Source organism: Filicampus tigris, chromosome 6 (genome assembly GCF_054856515.1).
Source record: "Filicampus tigris isolate MCC_2025a chromosome 6, RoL_Ftig_1.0, whole genome shotgun sequence".
Taxonomy (NCBI): domain Eukaryota; kingdom Metazoa; phylum Chordata; class Actinopteri; order Syngnathiformes; family Syngnathidae; genus Filicampus; species Filicampus tigris.
The window spans coordinates 3,997,747-4,014,787 of NC_141222.1; the positions used below are offsets into that span (position 1 = coordinate 3,997,747).

General features: G+C 42.9%; 2 protein-coding genes across 2 annotated transcripts in view; one reads left to right on the top strand and one right to left on the bottom strand.

The window, feature by feature from the left end:
- The window catches only part of LOC147145503 (integrin alpha-M), a 31,148-nt gene extending 28,577 nt beyond the window's left edge, over positions 1-2,571 (top strand). The window contains exons 23-30 of the mRNA XM_086034164.1: positions 42-117; positions 382-489; positions 580-621; positions 708-833; positions 931-1,047; positions 1,136-1,201; positions 1,307-1,417; positions 1,507-2,571. Coding sequence (XP_085890290.1) covers positions 42-117; positions 382-489; positions 580-621; positions 708-833; positions 931-1,047; positions 1,136-1,201; positions 1,307-1,417; positions 1,507-1,674 — 814 coding nt within the window. The 3' untranslated portion in view covers positions 1,675-2,571. The remainder of the gene's footprint in view (positions 1-41; positions 118-381; positions 490-579; positions 622-707; positions 834-930; positions 1,048-1,135; positions 1,202-1,306; positions 1,418-1,506) is intronic.
- Positions 2,572-2,732: 161 nt separating this feature from the next.
- LOC147145504 (sodium channel and clathrin linker 1-like) lies at positions 2,733-15,982 on the bottom strand. Its single transcript, XM_086032750.1, has 18 exons — positions 15,946-15,982; positions 15,332-15,479; positions 15,090-15,219; positions 14,514-14,636; positions 14,139-14,204; positions 13,878-13,948; positions 13,653-13,743; positions 12,319-12,401; positions 11,996-12,173; positions 11,816-11,914; positions 7,068-7,139; positions 6,877-6,951; positions 6,637-6,776; positions 6,346-6,538; positions 4,961-5,157; positions 4,552-4,630; positions 3,205-3,327; positions 2,733-2,789 (listed from the first exon to the last, which is right to left on the bottom strand). Exons 2-18 carry the CDS (start codon positions 15,358-15,360, stop codon positions 2,733-2,735), a joined length of 1,806 nt encoding a protein of 601 aa, XP_085888876.1. The 5' UTR covers positions 15,361-15,479; positions 15,946-15,982.
- Between the last annotated feature and the right edge of the window lie 1,059 nt (positions 15,983-17,041).

Consider the following 17,041-nt stretch of genomic DNA (forward strand, 5'->3'; position numbering starts at 1 on the left):
TGGTACTGTAATTGTTTTGTTGTTTTTGTTGTTGTTTTTAGGAAAGAGGACACCACCACTTATGTGAACTTCACAGAAGAGGACACGGAGCCAAAAAGAATGTCCATCATATATAAGGTGAAATCAATCATTTTAGGTGGTCCTCTATTGAAACATAAGATGCCTCTGGGACATGTTTATTCGACAATAAGCTCTGTGCCATGCAAATTAAGACAGCTAAAATCGAATTATTTACTATCGGCACTTGGTAATGGCAACTTGATATCTTTAGAGATGCAGGTGAGCGGTTACACTTCAATTTCCACATACTTTTAGCATATATGCGCCACGATACCAATCTCCTTTCCAAGTCTTCATTTAGAATCCACTCACTCGTGGCAGGTGGATAACCCGGGCTGGAAAGCTTTTCCTGTCAACGTGTCTCTGAGCTTTCCAACTAAACTCCAATACAACTTTGAAATGGAAAATTATCAAGTCAGTGTGCAACAGGTAACTTTCCTAATTCTGCCATACAACTGAAAGCTGTCTGCACACTGCCATTTTCATCAATCACCATTCGGTCTTCTCTGCTTTCTCAAGAACAAAACTCAGTGCAAAAGCATTACTGCAATTCATTCTGAAGTAAGTCAAATAAGTATCACAGTTGTACAATTACAAATGATGTTAAATTGCATAGATGTATTTATTCATCTCTTCATTTATTTTAGTATTGTTCACCAGAAAAACACTGCAAAATCATTGAGTGTGATGCAGTCATGCTGGAAAAAAAATCTTCCACTGTGTTTATATTGTCTGGAGACGTACAATTTAGTGATCTTGAAGAGCGTTCGCAGGTAAGTACTCAGTTCCTGCATGCACTCACACAGACAGACAAGCAATGCTAAATGTATGTAATCTGGCAGTGGCAACTGATAAACTCCTGCTTTGCAGAATAAGGCGTTTCTGAAAAGGTATACCGGAGAAAGTGCAGATGTTAAGTTCCAAAGCTTGATACACATTGATTACGACAAACAACGATATGTGCTGGTTTCTTCTCACGAACAAGAGGTATGTTCAACTCAATCTGGCTCCAATGACTGCTTTCGACTGTGCTGACTTGGCAATATTGTCCAAATGTTCCAACGATGACGCAAAGAATAAAGGACTGGCACATGAAACGAGGGATGACATGTGGAAAGTGAGCAATCCCACAAAGAAATTGGTACGTTTTGCCATACACATTTTACAGAAAAAAAAAGCCCCCGAATCATTTTTCAAGTACCGTAATAACTTCAAATCATATATCCTGTATTTTGCCTGTCAACAGACTGAAGTTCATGTTGAGTTCATCATTTCACCTGATAAACAGTTCATAATTTTAACTGGAACTGGACTTGGACTTTTGCTTCTGATTCTCGTTACCATCATCATGTATAAGGTGAGTGATGATTGGCTCTTTTCTGAATGTCACTCCAAGTGAGTGGTTGATTCTACTCAGATTTGTCTTTTTCACTTTTTTCTACAAAGCTGGGGTGCTTTAAGTCAAAAACAGTCCAGTATTATCAAGAGCAGGAAGAAGAGGCTGCCCTTCAGAACAACGGCCTTGCCAGCCAGCCCGGCAGCGCCGGGCCCGCTGAGGAAAAAACGCTTCTTGAAGACAACCAGTCGGCTGACACGCAGACAGCGCTGGAATAAATGACCATGATTGGACTAATACGATCAAAAACATGTGGTCTCAATTGTTTTGTTAATAAGAGCATATTTTGTACTCAGAATTTATTTTACAAGAAAATGTAAATGAAAACATATTTTTTCAAATAAATTTTGATAACTGTGGATAGGAAACAACGAACGGAACCATTGTTGTCAAGTGTTGGGCACAGGTTACTAGTTAAGTGAGGGAATTTACTCCCCCTCCCTTCAGAGGAAATTTGGGATGGAAAGAAAGCGGTTCGTGTCTTCACTCCACGTTTACCTGTGTTGTTCAGGTTAGTAATGTTTAGAAAGTACCTTTAGTCGAAAGTTTGACAAGTTAAACACTTTGTTACGTGAATATGATGGATGTAGAGTAAGTATCTTTTGCGGCCTGTGTTAACAAGCTCAACATCGTTAAGCACGCGCGGTGCACGAGGCTTATTAACTGCTCGATGTTAACTGAAACTTGATTGAACGCTCTGGCAGCATTGCTAACTGCGCTAAAGCTCCCAACATGATTGTGATGTTGATATGTGCAAAATGTGTCAAAAATACAAAGTTGTGACTGTTTTGTGTAGAGGTGTTAAGTGAATTATAAACGTTTGTTAGCCAGTGTTGTAGGGAAAAGCCTTCACAGTGTAATACTTTTCAAGATAGGACTAAGTCTTCTTGATTAACAATGTTTTTTTTACCTTGCTCATTTATTTGATGATGTGAAACCACAGTATGGACAATTTGACTCTGTGTATTTCAGAAGCCAGTATAAATACCGATGTACGAATAACGATTGAAGATGAGAAGTTGTAGAATAAGGAAAACTTAATTTTGTCAAGTATTATGGCACTTGTGAATTGATTTATTCATTTGCTGTAATAAACAGAGGAAGTTTGGGATGGAAAGAAAGCGCTTCGTGTCTTCACTCCTTCTCCACATTTACCTGTTTTTTTCAGGAGTTTAGACAGTCAAAATCTTTTTGTTATCTGGGATTCCAAGTCTTTGGGACCCGTAACACTTGCCTATACTATGTGTGTTGACTCGGTGGAACTGGAGAAGGTGGCTTAGGCCAAGAAGGTCTGGACATCAGTCAGACTACTGCCCCCGCAGAATTGACCTTGCTGAGTGAAGAATGTTGGATGGACTAATGTCCGAAAGTTTATATGAAATAATTTCAAAATAACAGATGTGTCATTCATAAAAACACTGTATTTTAATGGTGGTCAATCATATTGTTTTGAGCGTGTGAGTTCACATGGGGGACTTCCAGTTTTACAGCAGCAAGGTGCAAAATAGCAAGCATGCAGTGAGAATTGAAGAAAAAAAAACAGAGCAGTCACAATCTTCATTATGCAGCCTCAAAGTTCTTCATTCGCTGGGATTTCAATACCGACAGCTGTGGATAAAATAATCATTGGCATCAAGGTGAATTCATCATACATTATAATTATTTAATTTTAAACCCGCCATATATGATGGCAAAAGATCACATGCAAGGGTATAATTAATGTTAGGGTGCATGCTCATGCAGCATACCGTATTTGTACTCTGTGGATGGCGTCCCTGTTGTGCGGCAATGGCAGCCCTTTTCTCAGCATGGCTGATTCGCCTCTGAAGGCAAACTGACTTCTCTTGATACTCTGCTAGCTGACTCTCATACTGCACACATAAAAGTAGGAGAGCTACTGGAGGGTGACAACGTCATTCTTGAGGCCACATTTAAAGGCATTTAAAGTGTCCATGTGTGTTTGTGGGTGTGTGTACGCATGTGTGCGAGAGAGAGGGGGAGAGACTTTCAGCTGAATTACGGCTTCATCAAAACACTTTCAGTTCATTTAAATTCTCTTTTATGTTTCTCTAGGTTTTTACATTTAGATTAAAAACTCATTTTATATTATATTGTTGCTGTCGGGTGGAAGCGTCCAAACATGGTCAATTTCTGGTTTTTTTTGCATTTCGGCGCTGTCCTGTGAAAAACACTTATGTCCAATTTTGGATTTTTCATTTTTATTTTTTTAATTTTCACAATGCGATCTTTTTCACACAGATTGCCAGAGCAGGGCACTTGACCCTTTTTTGCCGGTCCGGCCGCAACCCTCCGCCCTCCCCCAAAAAGTGTCCATGATTGACACCGCCGCGGGAGAGATGCTAACGGCAGAAGCTTTTTAAGGATCATTAGCTGGCTAATTTACTATTCAAACCCGCTGTGGACACGCTTCAAAATGTGACACTAATACTTTACTACTTACGCAACTGCGTGTGCTTACTTCCATTACGAGCCCCGGGGTTGGTTTTGTCATATATACGGGATATTGAGGGACTGGGTGACCCCAGTCATGGAGATGAGGAGGTGGCGCTCGTCTTGGAGGAGGAGGAGACAGCCATCAACATGACATCCTAAAATTCTTTGAAGGGCAACGTCATGCCTCGCTCTTTAGTTTATTGCACAAAAATGATGAGGCCTAAAATTCCTGTCACTAATTTTAGGTCTCATCATTTTTGTGGTTATTGGTTTGTATTTGCGGCCTCGGAATGCAGCGGGCAGGAGCAACAAAAAAATGTTGGCCTTCATTGGCTTGCATTGGGGCCTCCCCAATTAAATTTCCCAGGCTGAATGTGGAGCCCAAGTGTACCTGCTGTGTTCAATAGTTCAGTGTTAGTACGTTTCATGGTCAAAATGGCATCCAAAGTTTTTACTTTCTTTCCAGCCAAAAGTGCAGTGTGCCGTTATGTTCAGTGCGAACTCGGTTTGGAGTTTGAACACATTTCCCATGTTGTCACTACGCATTTACATGCCGACCAGAAGTTAACAAACGTGAAACGTTAACAGAACGTGGAAGAGTCCATTGCAGATGAAAGGTTTTATTTGTGTGTTGCACAAACCTCAGTCATAGTGTCTTGGTTATTTCTGAGCTGATGTTCCAGTTCATGTAATCGCTGTTTGTGTTGATTCATCGCTGTCCTAAAATGTAGCATGGCACAATTACAGGCAAGTCAACAGTAAACACAGCTTTCAACCTTTATTTTGTGTTTGAGTTTGTCAGCAGTGTGTAATAGATCTGTTCCATATGAAATAGGCCAAAAGGGTGGCATATTGCGTCACTTATTCACATCCAAAATCTCGAAGACATCATTGAAATGAAGCATGGGATAAATAAAAACTCAGTGGTTTGTTGAAAAGTTTGTCCCATTACAAGTAATGAATGACTTTGTTTTTGTGCCCAAACTGGCACATTTCTGGAGTCTAACCAATAAATGATGAATTCAATTAATAGGCCAGTTCAGTTCTTACGTGAGATGTTGAATTCTGGCTTCAAAAGCCTTTGTCATGTTTGTTGCCTCATCCTTTGAGCGTTGGATACTTTTCTGCTGTGCTACGAGGAGGTGCATTCGCTCAGCATTTAAATTGCGGCTCCTCTCCTCCAGCACCATCATTTGCGCGTTCAGTGTCTGCTCCTTCAATTTGAACTCTTGCTCCATCTGCAATAACTGAGTATGGACACCAAAAGGTGAAGGTTTCTTACATTCAAACGGAAAGGTTGCAATAACTTTGGTTCTAATAATTGTTAGTGAATGAAAAATGCATTCCCGTCAGAAATTGTTTGGAAATGCTGAATAATTCTGTAGTTGAGGCTAAATGCTACACAAAGAACTTAACTCGTGACTGCAAGGCTGCTTAAATAAAGTGGAAGTCAACACAAACATTTTTTTTTTTAAAGAATATGTTCTATGCAGGCCCAATAGTTGAAACAAGGCATTCTGATAAATAATATTGTGGAATAAGAGTTAATCCACCCGTTTGTAGCCATCTCAGAGGGCGGCCATTTTTTTAATTAACTTTATTGAATCAAGTAATGAACAATACAACAATATCACATATTCAGTTAAAAAAAAAATCAGCCATCAATAATGAAAAATTATATGGTAGCAGGAAATCCGATTAATAGATACATTGTGATATCACTGTTAAATAAAATAGTCTAAGCAAAAAGAAAAGACAATAAATGTAAAAAATTGTTTTTAAAAAGCACAGGAAAACTGTCGCTGGATATTTGTAACTAAGTCTTTATAGGAAAAAGGCATTCAAGGGGGCGTCCATTTTGTCACTTCTGTCGACTTAAAATGACATCACAGTTGCTCAGGGCTCAGGTAACGACCAATCATAGCTCAGCTTGAGAAAACAGGTAAGCTGTGTATGTGATGTGAAAAATTAAGGTGCACCCATTTTTAAGCCAAGCGCAGTCTACTTTCTGTGACCAAATCGTCAGATGCGTCGGGGGCACAGGAGCTACATGTGCCGAAACGCCCGGTGAGGCGCATTGTGGTCCCAAACACGGTAGACTAGACTTGCCGTTGCACAAAAATGAAGTTGCTCGCATTTTTACAATCAGAACACGGGCGTCTGTCAACCACAATTTCACTAATTCATTTTTCCTGATTTCTTTGTGCATGACTTGTTTATGGTTGGGCAGTGTTAAGTTCAAATCTGAAGCAGATGCGGGTGTACAGTTTAACCTGTAACATATTTTAAAAGTCTTTGTCTCTCTTTGTTGGATTTGAAGCTTTCTAAAAAGGGGAGAAATTCTCTGCTATATTTTACTGAGTGAACCATGCAGTCGAAAGATTCAACTTTCTTTGCACTGTTTTTGTGTCTTTCCTTTAAAAAGTTGAACATACCTGATTTTTGGTCTTATTTTGGATCATCGAAGTTCTTCTATTCAGCTCATCAATCTCCCTGCGGAGCTGCGAGTTCTCCTGTTGTAGCTGGAGTCGCTCCTCGCTGATAAGGTCACAGTCCTTCTGGGCTGCAGCCAAGCTAATCTGCAGACGATGTATTTCCTCTTGGCTGCGCGACAGCTCTTCATTGCTGCTGGAGATGGAGGAAAGGACAACCGATGACTTGGCATCGTGTAGTTTGAAGCAAGGGGTAAGAATTGAATTAAAAAAAAAAAAAAAAGTGTCCCTCACTCAATTTGAAACTTTTTCATTTTGCTTTGAGCACTTTGCAGTGTGGCGCTCATTTCGTCCCTTATCCTCTCTGCATCTAGGCACTTCTGGTGAAGGGCATTGATCTTTTCACGGTCTTGTTCTGCTCGGTACTTTGTCACCTGAAACAAACACAAAAAACAAAAATGCCAAACTTGCCTGAGCCCAAGCACAAAACCTTTTTCCTCCAAAATCGTCCAACTTCTGTTCCATGGGAAGCACCTTCTCCAGTTCCTTCTCAAGAGCTTTTTTCTCATGCTTGCACCGCTCAATCTGAGACTCTTTCATTGCGCAATCCTGGAGACAGGTGGAGTGAATCACAACAAGAGAATAAGGCCAGACCAGTCTAGAGGTTCCTTACTGGGTGGAATACCAGATGAGTAGAGAGTGAGAGGGATCTCCAATGGTTTTACCATTTGCAAAGTAGACAGCTCCTCTACTATTTGATGGAGTTCAGCGTTGTACTGCTCTCGCACATTATCTACCTGGTAAATATACAAGTCATAGTTCACTGTCAGATGATTAATGTTGCGTGACAAGACAATGCCTGCAATCAAATGATGTTCCCTATATTTTGGCCAACTCGTATTGGCCAGCTGTCTGAGGTTTGAAAAGTGCCTTCACCGTTCAATATGGTTCAGGGCTCCTACTTTGTAGAAGGCCACGTCTGAATAGTTCAGTGTTTTGTTCTTAGCCACCCGTGAGTGTTTTCAGCTTTCCATTTTGGTCTTTATCCTGTTGAATAACCCGAGACCTGCATCTGAGAGCTTTGTTGGTCTAGGGCAGGGGTGTCCCGACTCTGGTCCTCGATGGCCCCTATCCAGCATGTTTTACATGTTTCCTTCCTCAACACACCTGATTCAAATGATCAGGATCATTATCTGGTGTCTCAGAGCTTGCTGATGAGCTGATCATTTGAGTCAGGTGTGTTGAAGGAGGGAGACATCTAAAACATGCGAGAGTTGGACACCCCTGGTGAATCTTATTGAACTATTGCAAAGTATGGAAACATGCAGTCTTGGAGAAGACGCTCTTCAAACCTGAGAATGCTGTACGCGCTTGCTGACGAGGAGCAAATCAAAATACCTATCGACTTTTGCAGAGGTCTCATTGACAGGTACAGAAAGAATAAGGTTCCCTCAAAAGGTTGTGCGACTAAATGTTACATTGAAGAAAGAAGAAACCAGCCCAGTTTCAATATCCAATATCTATTTTTATTTAGTTAAAGGAATGTCTGATTTTCATAATTGAATTGTATATATGTATATATATATATATATATATATATATATATATATATATATATATATATATATGTATGTATGTATATGTGTATATGTATATATATGTATATATATATTATATATATATATTATACATATATATATTGGTATATATATATTATACATATATATATTGGTATATATATATTATATATGTAATATATATACCATTATATATATATATATATATATTTATATATATATATATATATATATAATGGTATATATATTACATATATATAATATATATATACCATTATATATATGTATAATATATATATATATATTATATATATATATTATACATATATAATGGTATATATATATTATATATATGTAATATATATATATATATATATATATATATATATATGTAACATATATATATCCCCCCGTGAGCCGTCACCTTATCGTGGTGGAGGGGTTTGCGCGCCCCAATGATCCTAGGAGCTACGTTGTCTGGGGCTTAATGCCCCTGGTAGGGTCACCCATGGCAAACAGGTCCTAGGTGAGGGACCAGACTAAGCACGGCTCAAAATGACCCCTTATGATGAGTAAAATTAACGGACCACGTTTTCCCTCGCCCAGACGCGGGTCACCGGGGCCCCCTTCTGGAGCCAGGCCTGGAGGTGGGGCTCGATGGCGAGCGCCTGGTGGCCGGGCCTGCACCCATGGGGCCCGGCCGGGCTCAGCCCGAAAAGGACACGTGGGTCCCCCTTCCCATGGGCTCACCACTGGTGGGAGGGGCCAAAGGGGTCGGGTGCCGTGTGAGCTGGGCGGCGGCGGAAGACGGGGACCTTGGCGGTCCGATCCCCGGCAGCAAAAACTAGCTCTTGGGACATGGAATGTCACCTCTCTGGCAGGGAAGGAGCCTGAGCTGGTGTGTGAGGCTGAGAGGTTCCGATTAGATATGGTCGGGCTCACCTCCACGCACAGCTTGGGTTCTGGTCCCAGTCCTCTCGAGAGGGGTTGGACACTCTTCCACTCTGGAGTTGCCCAGGGTGAGAGGCGCCGAGCAGGTGTGGGCATACTTATTGCCCCCCGGCTTGGCGCCTGTACATTGGGGTTTACCCCGGTGGACGAGAGGGTAGCCTCCCTCCGCCTGAGGGTGGGGGGACGGGTCCTGACTGTTGTTTGTGCTTATGCACCAAACGGCAGCGCAGAGTACCCACCCTTTTTGGAGTCCTTGGAGGGTGTGCTGGAGGGCGCTCCACCTGGGGACTCCATCGTTCTGCTGGGGGACTTCAATGCTCACGTGGGCAATGACAGTGAGACCTGGAGAGGTGTGATTGGGAGGAACGGCCCCCCCGATCTGAACCCGAGCGGTGTTCGGTTACTGGACTTCTGTGCTCATCACGGATTGTCCATAACGAACACCATGTTCAAGCATAAGGGTGTCCATATGTGCACTTGGCACCAGGATACCCTAGGCCGCAGTTCGATGATCGACTTTGTAGTCGTATCATCGGACTTGCGGCCGCATGTTTTGGACACTCGGGTGAAGAGAGGGGCGGAGCTGTCAACTGATCACCATCTGGTGGTGAGTTGGCTCCGATGGTGGGGGAAGATGCCGGTCTGACCTGGCAGACCCAAACGTATTGTGAGGGTTTGCTGGGAACGTCTGGCAGAATCCCCTGTCAGAAGGAGTTTCAACTCCCACCTCCGGCAGAACTTTTCCCACGTCCCGGGGGAGGCGGGGGACATCGAGTCCGAGTGGACCATGTTTCGTGCCTCCATTGTTGAGGCGGCCGATCGGAGCTGTGGCCGCAAGGTGGTCGGTGCCTGTCGTGGCGGCAATCCCCGAACCCGCTGGTGTCCACCAGCGGTAAGGGATGCTGTCCAGCTGAAGAAGGAGTCCTATCGGGCCTTTTTGGCCTGCGCGACCCCGGAGGCAGTTGACGGGTACCGGCTGGCCAAGCGGAATGCAGCTCTGGCGGTTGCTGAGGCAAAAACCCGGGTGTGGGAGGAGTTCGGGGAGGCCATGGAAAATGACTTCCGGACGGCTTTGAGGAAATTCTGGTCCACCATCCGGCGTCAGGAGGGGGAAGCAGTGCACCATTAACACTGTTTATAGTGGAGATGGGGTGCTGCTGACCTCAACTCGGGACGTTGTGGGTCGGTGGGGAGAGTACTTCGAAGACCTCCTCAATTCCACCGACACGCCTTCCACTGAGGAAGCAGAGCCTGGAGACTCTGAGGTGGGCTCTCCTATCTCTGGGGTTGAAGTCACCGAGGTAGTCAAAAAGCTCCTCGGTGGCAAAGCCCCGGGGGTGGATGAGATCCGCCCGGAGTTCATAAAGGCTCTGGATGTTGAGGGGCTGTCATGGTTGACACGTCTCTTCAACATTGCGTGGACATCGGGGACAGTGCCTCTGGATTGGCAGACCGGGGTGGTGGTCCCCCTTTTTAAGAAGGGGGACCGGAGGGTGTGCTCCAATTACAGAGGGATCACACTCCTCAGCCTCCCCGGCAAGGTCTATTCAGGGGTGCTGGAGAGGAGGGTCCGTCGGATGGTCGAATCCCGGATTCAGGAGGAGCAATGTGGTTTTCGTCCTGGCCGTGGAACAGTAGACCAGCTCTACACCCTCAGCAGGGTCCTCGAGGGTGCATGGGAGTTTGCCCAACCGGTCTACATGTGTTTTGTGGACTTGGAGAAGGCGTTCGACCGTGTCCCTCGGGGAGTTCTGTGGGGGGTGCTTCGGGAGTACGGGGTACCGAGCCCCCTGATAAGGGCTGTCCGGTCCCTGTACCACCGATGCCAGAGTTTGGTCCGAATTGCCGGCAGTAAGTCGGATTCGTTTCCTGTGGGGGTTGGACTCCGCCAAGGCTGCCCTTTGTCACCGATTCTGTTCATAACCTTTATGGACAGAATTTCTAGGCGCAGCCGAGGTGTCGAGGGGGTCCGGTTTGGTGGCCTCAGTATTGCATCTCTGCTTTTTGCAGATGATGTGGTACTGTTGGCTTCTTCAAGCCGCGATCTCCAACTCTCGCTGGAGCGGTTCGCAGCCGAGTGTGAAACGGTTGGAATGAAGATCAGCACCTCCAAATCTGAGACCATGGTCCTCAGTCGGAAAAGGGTGGCGTGCCCTCTCCGGGTCGGGGATGAGATTCTGCCCCAAGTGGAGGAGTTCAAGTATCTTGGGGTCTTGTTCACGAGTGAGGGTAAGATGGAACGGAAGATCGACAGGCGGATCGGTGCAGCGTCTGCTGTGATGCGGACCCTGTATCGGTCTGTCGTGGTGAAGAAGGAGCTTAGCCGAAAGGCGAAGCTCTCAATTTACCGGTCGATCTACGTTCCTACTCTCACCTATGGTCATGAGCTGTGGGTCATGACCGAAAGAACAAGATCTCGGATACAAGCGGCCGAAATGGGTTTCCTTCGCAGGGTGTCCGGGCTCTCCCTTAGAGATAGGGTGAGAAGTTCGGCCATCCGGGAGGGACTCAGAGTCGAGCCGCTGCTCCTCCGCATCGAGAGGAGCCAGTTGAGGTGGCTCGGGCATCTGATTAGGATGCCTCCTGGACGTCTCCCTGGTGAGGTGTTCCGGGCATGTCCCACCGGCAGGAGACCCCGAGGACGACCCAGAACACGCTGGAGAGACTATGTCTCCCGGCTTGCCTGGGAACGCCTTGGGATCCTTCCGGAAGAGCTGGAGGATGTTGCTGGGGAGAGGGAAGTCTGCTGAAGCTGCTGCCTCCGCGACCCGACTTCGGATAAGCGGGAGATAATGGATGGATGGATGGATATATATATATATATATATATATATATATATATATATATATATATATTGTGTGTGTGTGTTGTTTCAGTTATTTCACTGACCATTGCATATTTTTCTTTCTTTACCAGAATACTATACAATTTTTTCAAGGTATACCTCTTTCCTGGTGCGGATAGCAGCTTCCTGGATTAACTGTTGGATGGCCTTATCTTTGTTCTCCAAATCCACTGTCTTCTGCCTCTCTCTTAGAAGGGCCTGAAAGGGGGAAAAAAACACACACACAAAAACATTGCTTAGAAGACAAAAAAAGTTCAAAAGAGAGAGACAAAGGCAGACCTTAACCACGTCATGCTTCTGGACTACCATAGGCTCAGCCACCTGCACACACCCATGGACTTTGTACAGAACCTCGTACGTGTTCTGCTCAAGGGGAGAACAATGGTCCTGGAGGGTAGCAATCTTTGTGTCCAAGACAGTTTGTTCCTCCGTGGCATTCTCTGACCCAGCTTTTAGTCTAGGCAGGTATAAACACAGGGAACCTATGTTCAATTCTCCGGTGAATGAAACTATTTTCTGATTTTTTTTTTTTTTTTTAATCCATAAGAGAGAAACTGGTATGAGAGGTTTGCAGGGGAGGCAGCAGTTTGCTACATGCTCACTTTGTTTCTTGCTGTCTGAGGACTGACTGAAGCTGTTGGAGTGTTTTTTCCTCACGGCATTGAGCTTCCGCTACATCCTCCTCCTAAACAGGGAAATTTGTACAAGCTAACAAATCACAACAAAGAACATAATAGTTGTATACAACATTTCACCCAAAAGATAAAGCACTGTAATACAATAATGCGGCTGAAAATTATCCATTTTCTTGAAAACAATTACGACATGCAACTCTTTTCTCCTTTGTCTTTGTAACCAAATTATATTTGTTTTATATTTATGTATATATATGGCGGCACGGTGGTCGACTGGTTAGCGTGTCCGCCTCAAAGTTCAGAGGTTGCATGTTCTCCTTGTGCCTGCGTGGGTTTTTCTCCAGGAACTCCGGTTTCCTCCCACATTCCAAAAACATTCATGGTAGGTTGATCGGTCACCCTAAATTGTCCCTAAATGTGATTGAGAGTGTGAATGTTTGTTTGTCTGTGTGTGCCCTACCATAGGCTGGAAACCAATTCGGGGTGTACCCTGCCTACTGCCCGAAGACAGCTGCGATAGGCTCCAGCACGCCCGTGACCCTTGAGGGGTCTGCGTGGTTAGGATGATGGTTGGATGTGTGTGTATGTGTATATACAGTCTTTTTATATGTTTTTTTTTTAGTTCTTTTATTTGTATCTTTTATTTTTTTGTCTTTGTTGTTTTTAGCTTTTAGATCCAGTGTTTCCTCATGGGGGGCCTCCCCGCCGGGTGGTGTGAATGACCTTCCCACGGGGGGCGTCCTCCTGGAGGCTCCTTAGGTCCGGGTGACCGGGGGCCTCTGCACTATGTTTAGGGCCTACCCCGGTTAATCTGGATTAGGGGTCTCTGTGATGGTGGCGTATGGAGTAAAATAGTGGCGCTCCCTGTGGCCGTGGGCTGTCATTCCTCTCACCGTGGATGAGCTCCTCTTGGGTACTATTTCCTCATATGGTTCCTCTGTGCATTGCCATGTGTTTTTTCAAAACAGTTTATCAGGTTGTGTGTTTCGTGTGCTTGTGTGTGGGTGTGAGCCCAGGCGCGCTTCTGGATATATGTATGTGTGTATGCTGGGCGGGAGGGGGTGGGTCTTTTTTTCTCTGTTGTATTTTGGATGTTTTTATTGCACAGCTCTTGATGTATCTGATGTCAAGTATAATATTTAGCATGAATCTGAAAATGCGTAATATTGAGCTTGTGATACCTGTTCATGCTATTTTATAACAGAGCACTATGTAAATAAAAAAAATGCTCTTGTCAAAGTGAGCAAACAAAGTACATTTACTACCAGATAAGAAGAAGAAGAACAATGCGTATTATTCACCTTTTTTTTTAACTGACGCTCGAGACATTCCAGTTGTTCGGTCATTTCATGATTTTTTTCCGTGGCACTTTTCAGATCATAATTATACTTCCTGCAACAAGGCACACAGAACATTAGCACAACCTTGCGTTTGTGAACAATTTCAGTAATGGTCCACATTCTAAATTAGAACCAAATTGCAGTTTTGGTGCTTTGTTCTTGTTTTTCTTGTGATTGCAACTATACCTGAGTTGGCTGTGTAGCTCCTCTATCTCTTCATTCTGCTCTGTCTCTGTCATTTGGAGATGTATGTTGGTCTGCATAGGACAAGAAATTACATGCCATGATTTCACCCAGTGTAACTGTAATGTCCTGCCAAATGATTCCTCTATAAATTCGAGACAAATTGTGTGTGTTTTACTAATTCTAGAGTCTAAAATAGATTCCATGAACCCACTGAATGTCTCCAAAGTCAACTATGCACTACAGCTTTTGCCAATAACTTACCACTTGCAATTCTTGATCGATCCCTTTGAGTTCACATGTCTGCTGTGTGAATTGAACAAGTTGATCCTGTGACAAAAGGGGAAATTGTTGGTTTTAAGGCTGGATATTTAATGAAAGTGATGAGCTGAAACATTTAAGTGTGATAAATGTGCTAAAAAAATCAGAAAGGAGACAAATGTTTTTGGGACAATGATGTATACACATTTACGTATACAAGCTGTATGTGCGTGATCACATGTACATACACACACACACAAAGTAAGAACTTTGCACAGGTGGAACTTGGTCATTGCACCACTTGCCCTTATTTTCTACAGTATGATAGATGTACGGCAGATGTGCACATAGTGCATGATACTAAAGACGATGTTAAACCTTGAGCATCTGTGTCATGGCATCCGCTTGCTTTTCATCAGTGAATGGCTTGTGGTAGAGTTCCTGGAATTGTTGCACCTCTTGTGCTGCTTTCTGCCACATTTCCATGGCATGTAAACCCTCCTATTTACATACAAACCACATAATACAGACATACAGTATATTAAAGTAAAACACATTCAAAGGCATGTGTGCATGTATCACACACTATTATGACAACTTCCACAAATGAATGAGGTTCAATGAAAAATGAAAATAATCTGACCAGTTGTCTTAAAGCCGTGATTTGTGTATAGGTTTTTTATACAAATTATTGTGCAAATGGTCATAAAGATGCTACATACTGAAATGATAAGATCATCAACTGGAGGGTATCCAATTGGATACAATTTTGGATACAGGTCGGGTTTTTAATCTTATAGTTGTAGATCAACACTAAATTGCGCATGTAGTGACTATATCGTTGCCAGTCATTGTATAACGGCATTCTGTACAGTGTACACACAGTAAACAAATCAAATGTTTTATTGTAATCAAATTCTCTTTTATGCATTTTTTCAACTCATATGTTCAGACCTGTTTAAACAGCTGTACTAGCGATTCATAGATCTGAATGGGCTCTTCCTCCTGCGTTGTGCTGTACCACACTTCTGAGGTCTTCGGGAGTGATTGAGGCTCATTGCCCACTGACTCTTTCCCATGGAGCCTGTTATTGAATTATTTTATGGAAACAACAACAAGAAATTTCTACAAACACCACAACCACCATAAAAAAAAGTTTTGGGTATGCTTTACGGACACCAGTAAATAATTTGTACCTTTCATTCTCCGGGGCATCTCTCTCCATCTTGACTGTGACATCTGTTATCAGCGCTTTTCATAAGAAATTGATGATTCATTCATTCTGGTTAATTATGGACAACAGCGCTGTAACATGTTTCTTTTGCCTTTAGTTCCACAGCAGTCCTATTTACATTGTAAAACAGAATATTAAGACAGATAATAATTATAGTTCCAACCAATTAGGAGCAACAGGTAGAAAATCAATATAAAGCAAAGACCATATAGAACTAAAATGGTAAACTAAAAAGCTAGAAGCATGTATGTTTTTGATTCAACAAACTTTTTACTTTAAGTACAGCAATAGTATAATTGAACAAGCATTCAAATACGATTTAACTTTTTTTTGTATTTGTAAAAGATTTATTCAGATGCAGCAATATTTTTAATGCATTTTTTAAGGTGCCTGACAGGGTTGCGCCAAACAGCAAAATATCCATACGTGAAATATCTGAACATGCTTATCATAAAAGGTATGCCATTGATTGTTGAGCTGAATAGACCTAACTACAGTATAATGATAGTTTCTACTTTTCATGAAAACAACAATTACAGACTAAATGGTCCGTTTTTCAAAAAAAAATTCTATTACCCTTAGGGGAGGCAAATTCCGACTTGCCTCATAAGAGTCTATTACATTAGAATGCATCTATACAAATAATTCACCAACTTCATCTTGACAATGTTTATTTACTTGAATCCGTTGCTTAAATGACAGAAAGGGGGAAAAGTGTTGAATCAGACCTTAAAAGGGACAGGCAGGAAGCAGGAAATTGACTCAGTCGGCGCGTTTCCTTTTCACATTGATAAACGTGAGATATCAAGTTTAATCCTACGTTTACTGCTAATCTGTGGTCAACATGAGTAGTTCACCTTGAATACGTTTATAAAAGGTATGACGATGGCCAATCGGGTTTCAAAATGTAATCGTGCTGCTTGATTGAGCCCACACACAGACGCGCCCCCCCCCCAAACAAGCACTCAAGGTGAGGAGCTGCTGCCACCAAGTAGCTGAGCTGCACCTTTTTTACTCTCTCCCCCTCTCTCTAACACGCACACACACGGACGCACTGTATATAGCTATATACTGCAGATAAAAATGTTTAAAGTTACGTAATGACTTTGCGCTGCTCATTAGGCCATCGTTAAGGCACATACAGCTGTAAAATAAAGTCACGTCGCCATAGCGTTTAAAGGGGCATGCGGGAACAACCTGCCTGTGTCAAATGCAGTGCTGTGTGTTCCAGTTTACTGACTTCTTCAATGAATTATGCAAATTCCACAGTTCACGTAAAAATAACTGGAGCTGATTATCACCTTTGCAAACCAAATAGTACATGTTTAAATGAAGGATCTATTGCACATTAGAGTCAGGCTGGTAATTACTATCTCTACAAGTATATGGGGAGGGGTGGCTATATTAGACAATATGTTAATCAATGTGCAGGAAGGAAAAAAAAAGAAAATATTGTGTGGTCCTCATGAAACCAATCTGTGATAAAGTGTGTTTGCAAGCTAACAGGTATTTGGATCAGGTACGGTATTTAAAATCTCTAGGAATCTTGCTTTAACTGACAATTTCTTAAAGAGTTCAAAATTGTGGCTGCAAAAGCAGTCAATCGATCAATCAATTAAATTTATTCCAGACTCGAGGTCCAGTTCAAATAAAAACAACACATAAAAAAAAT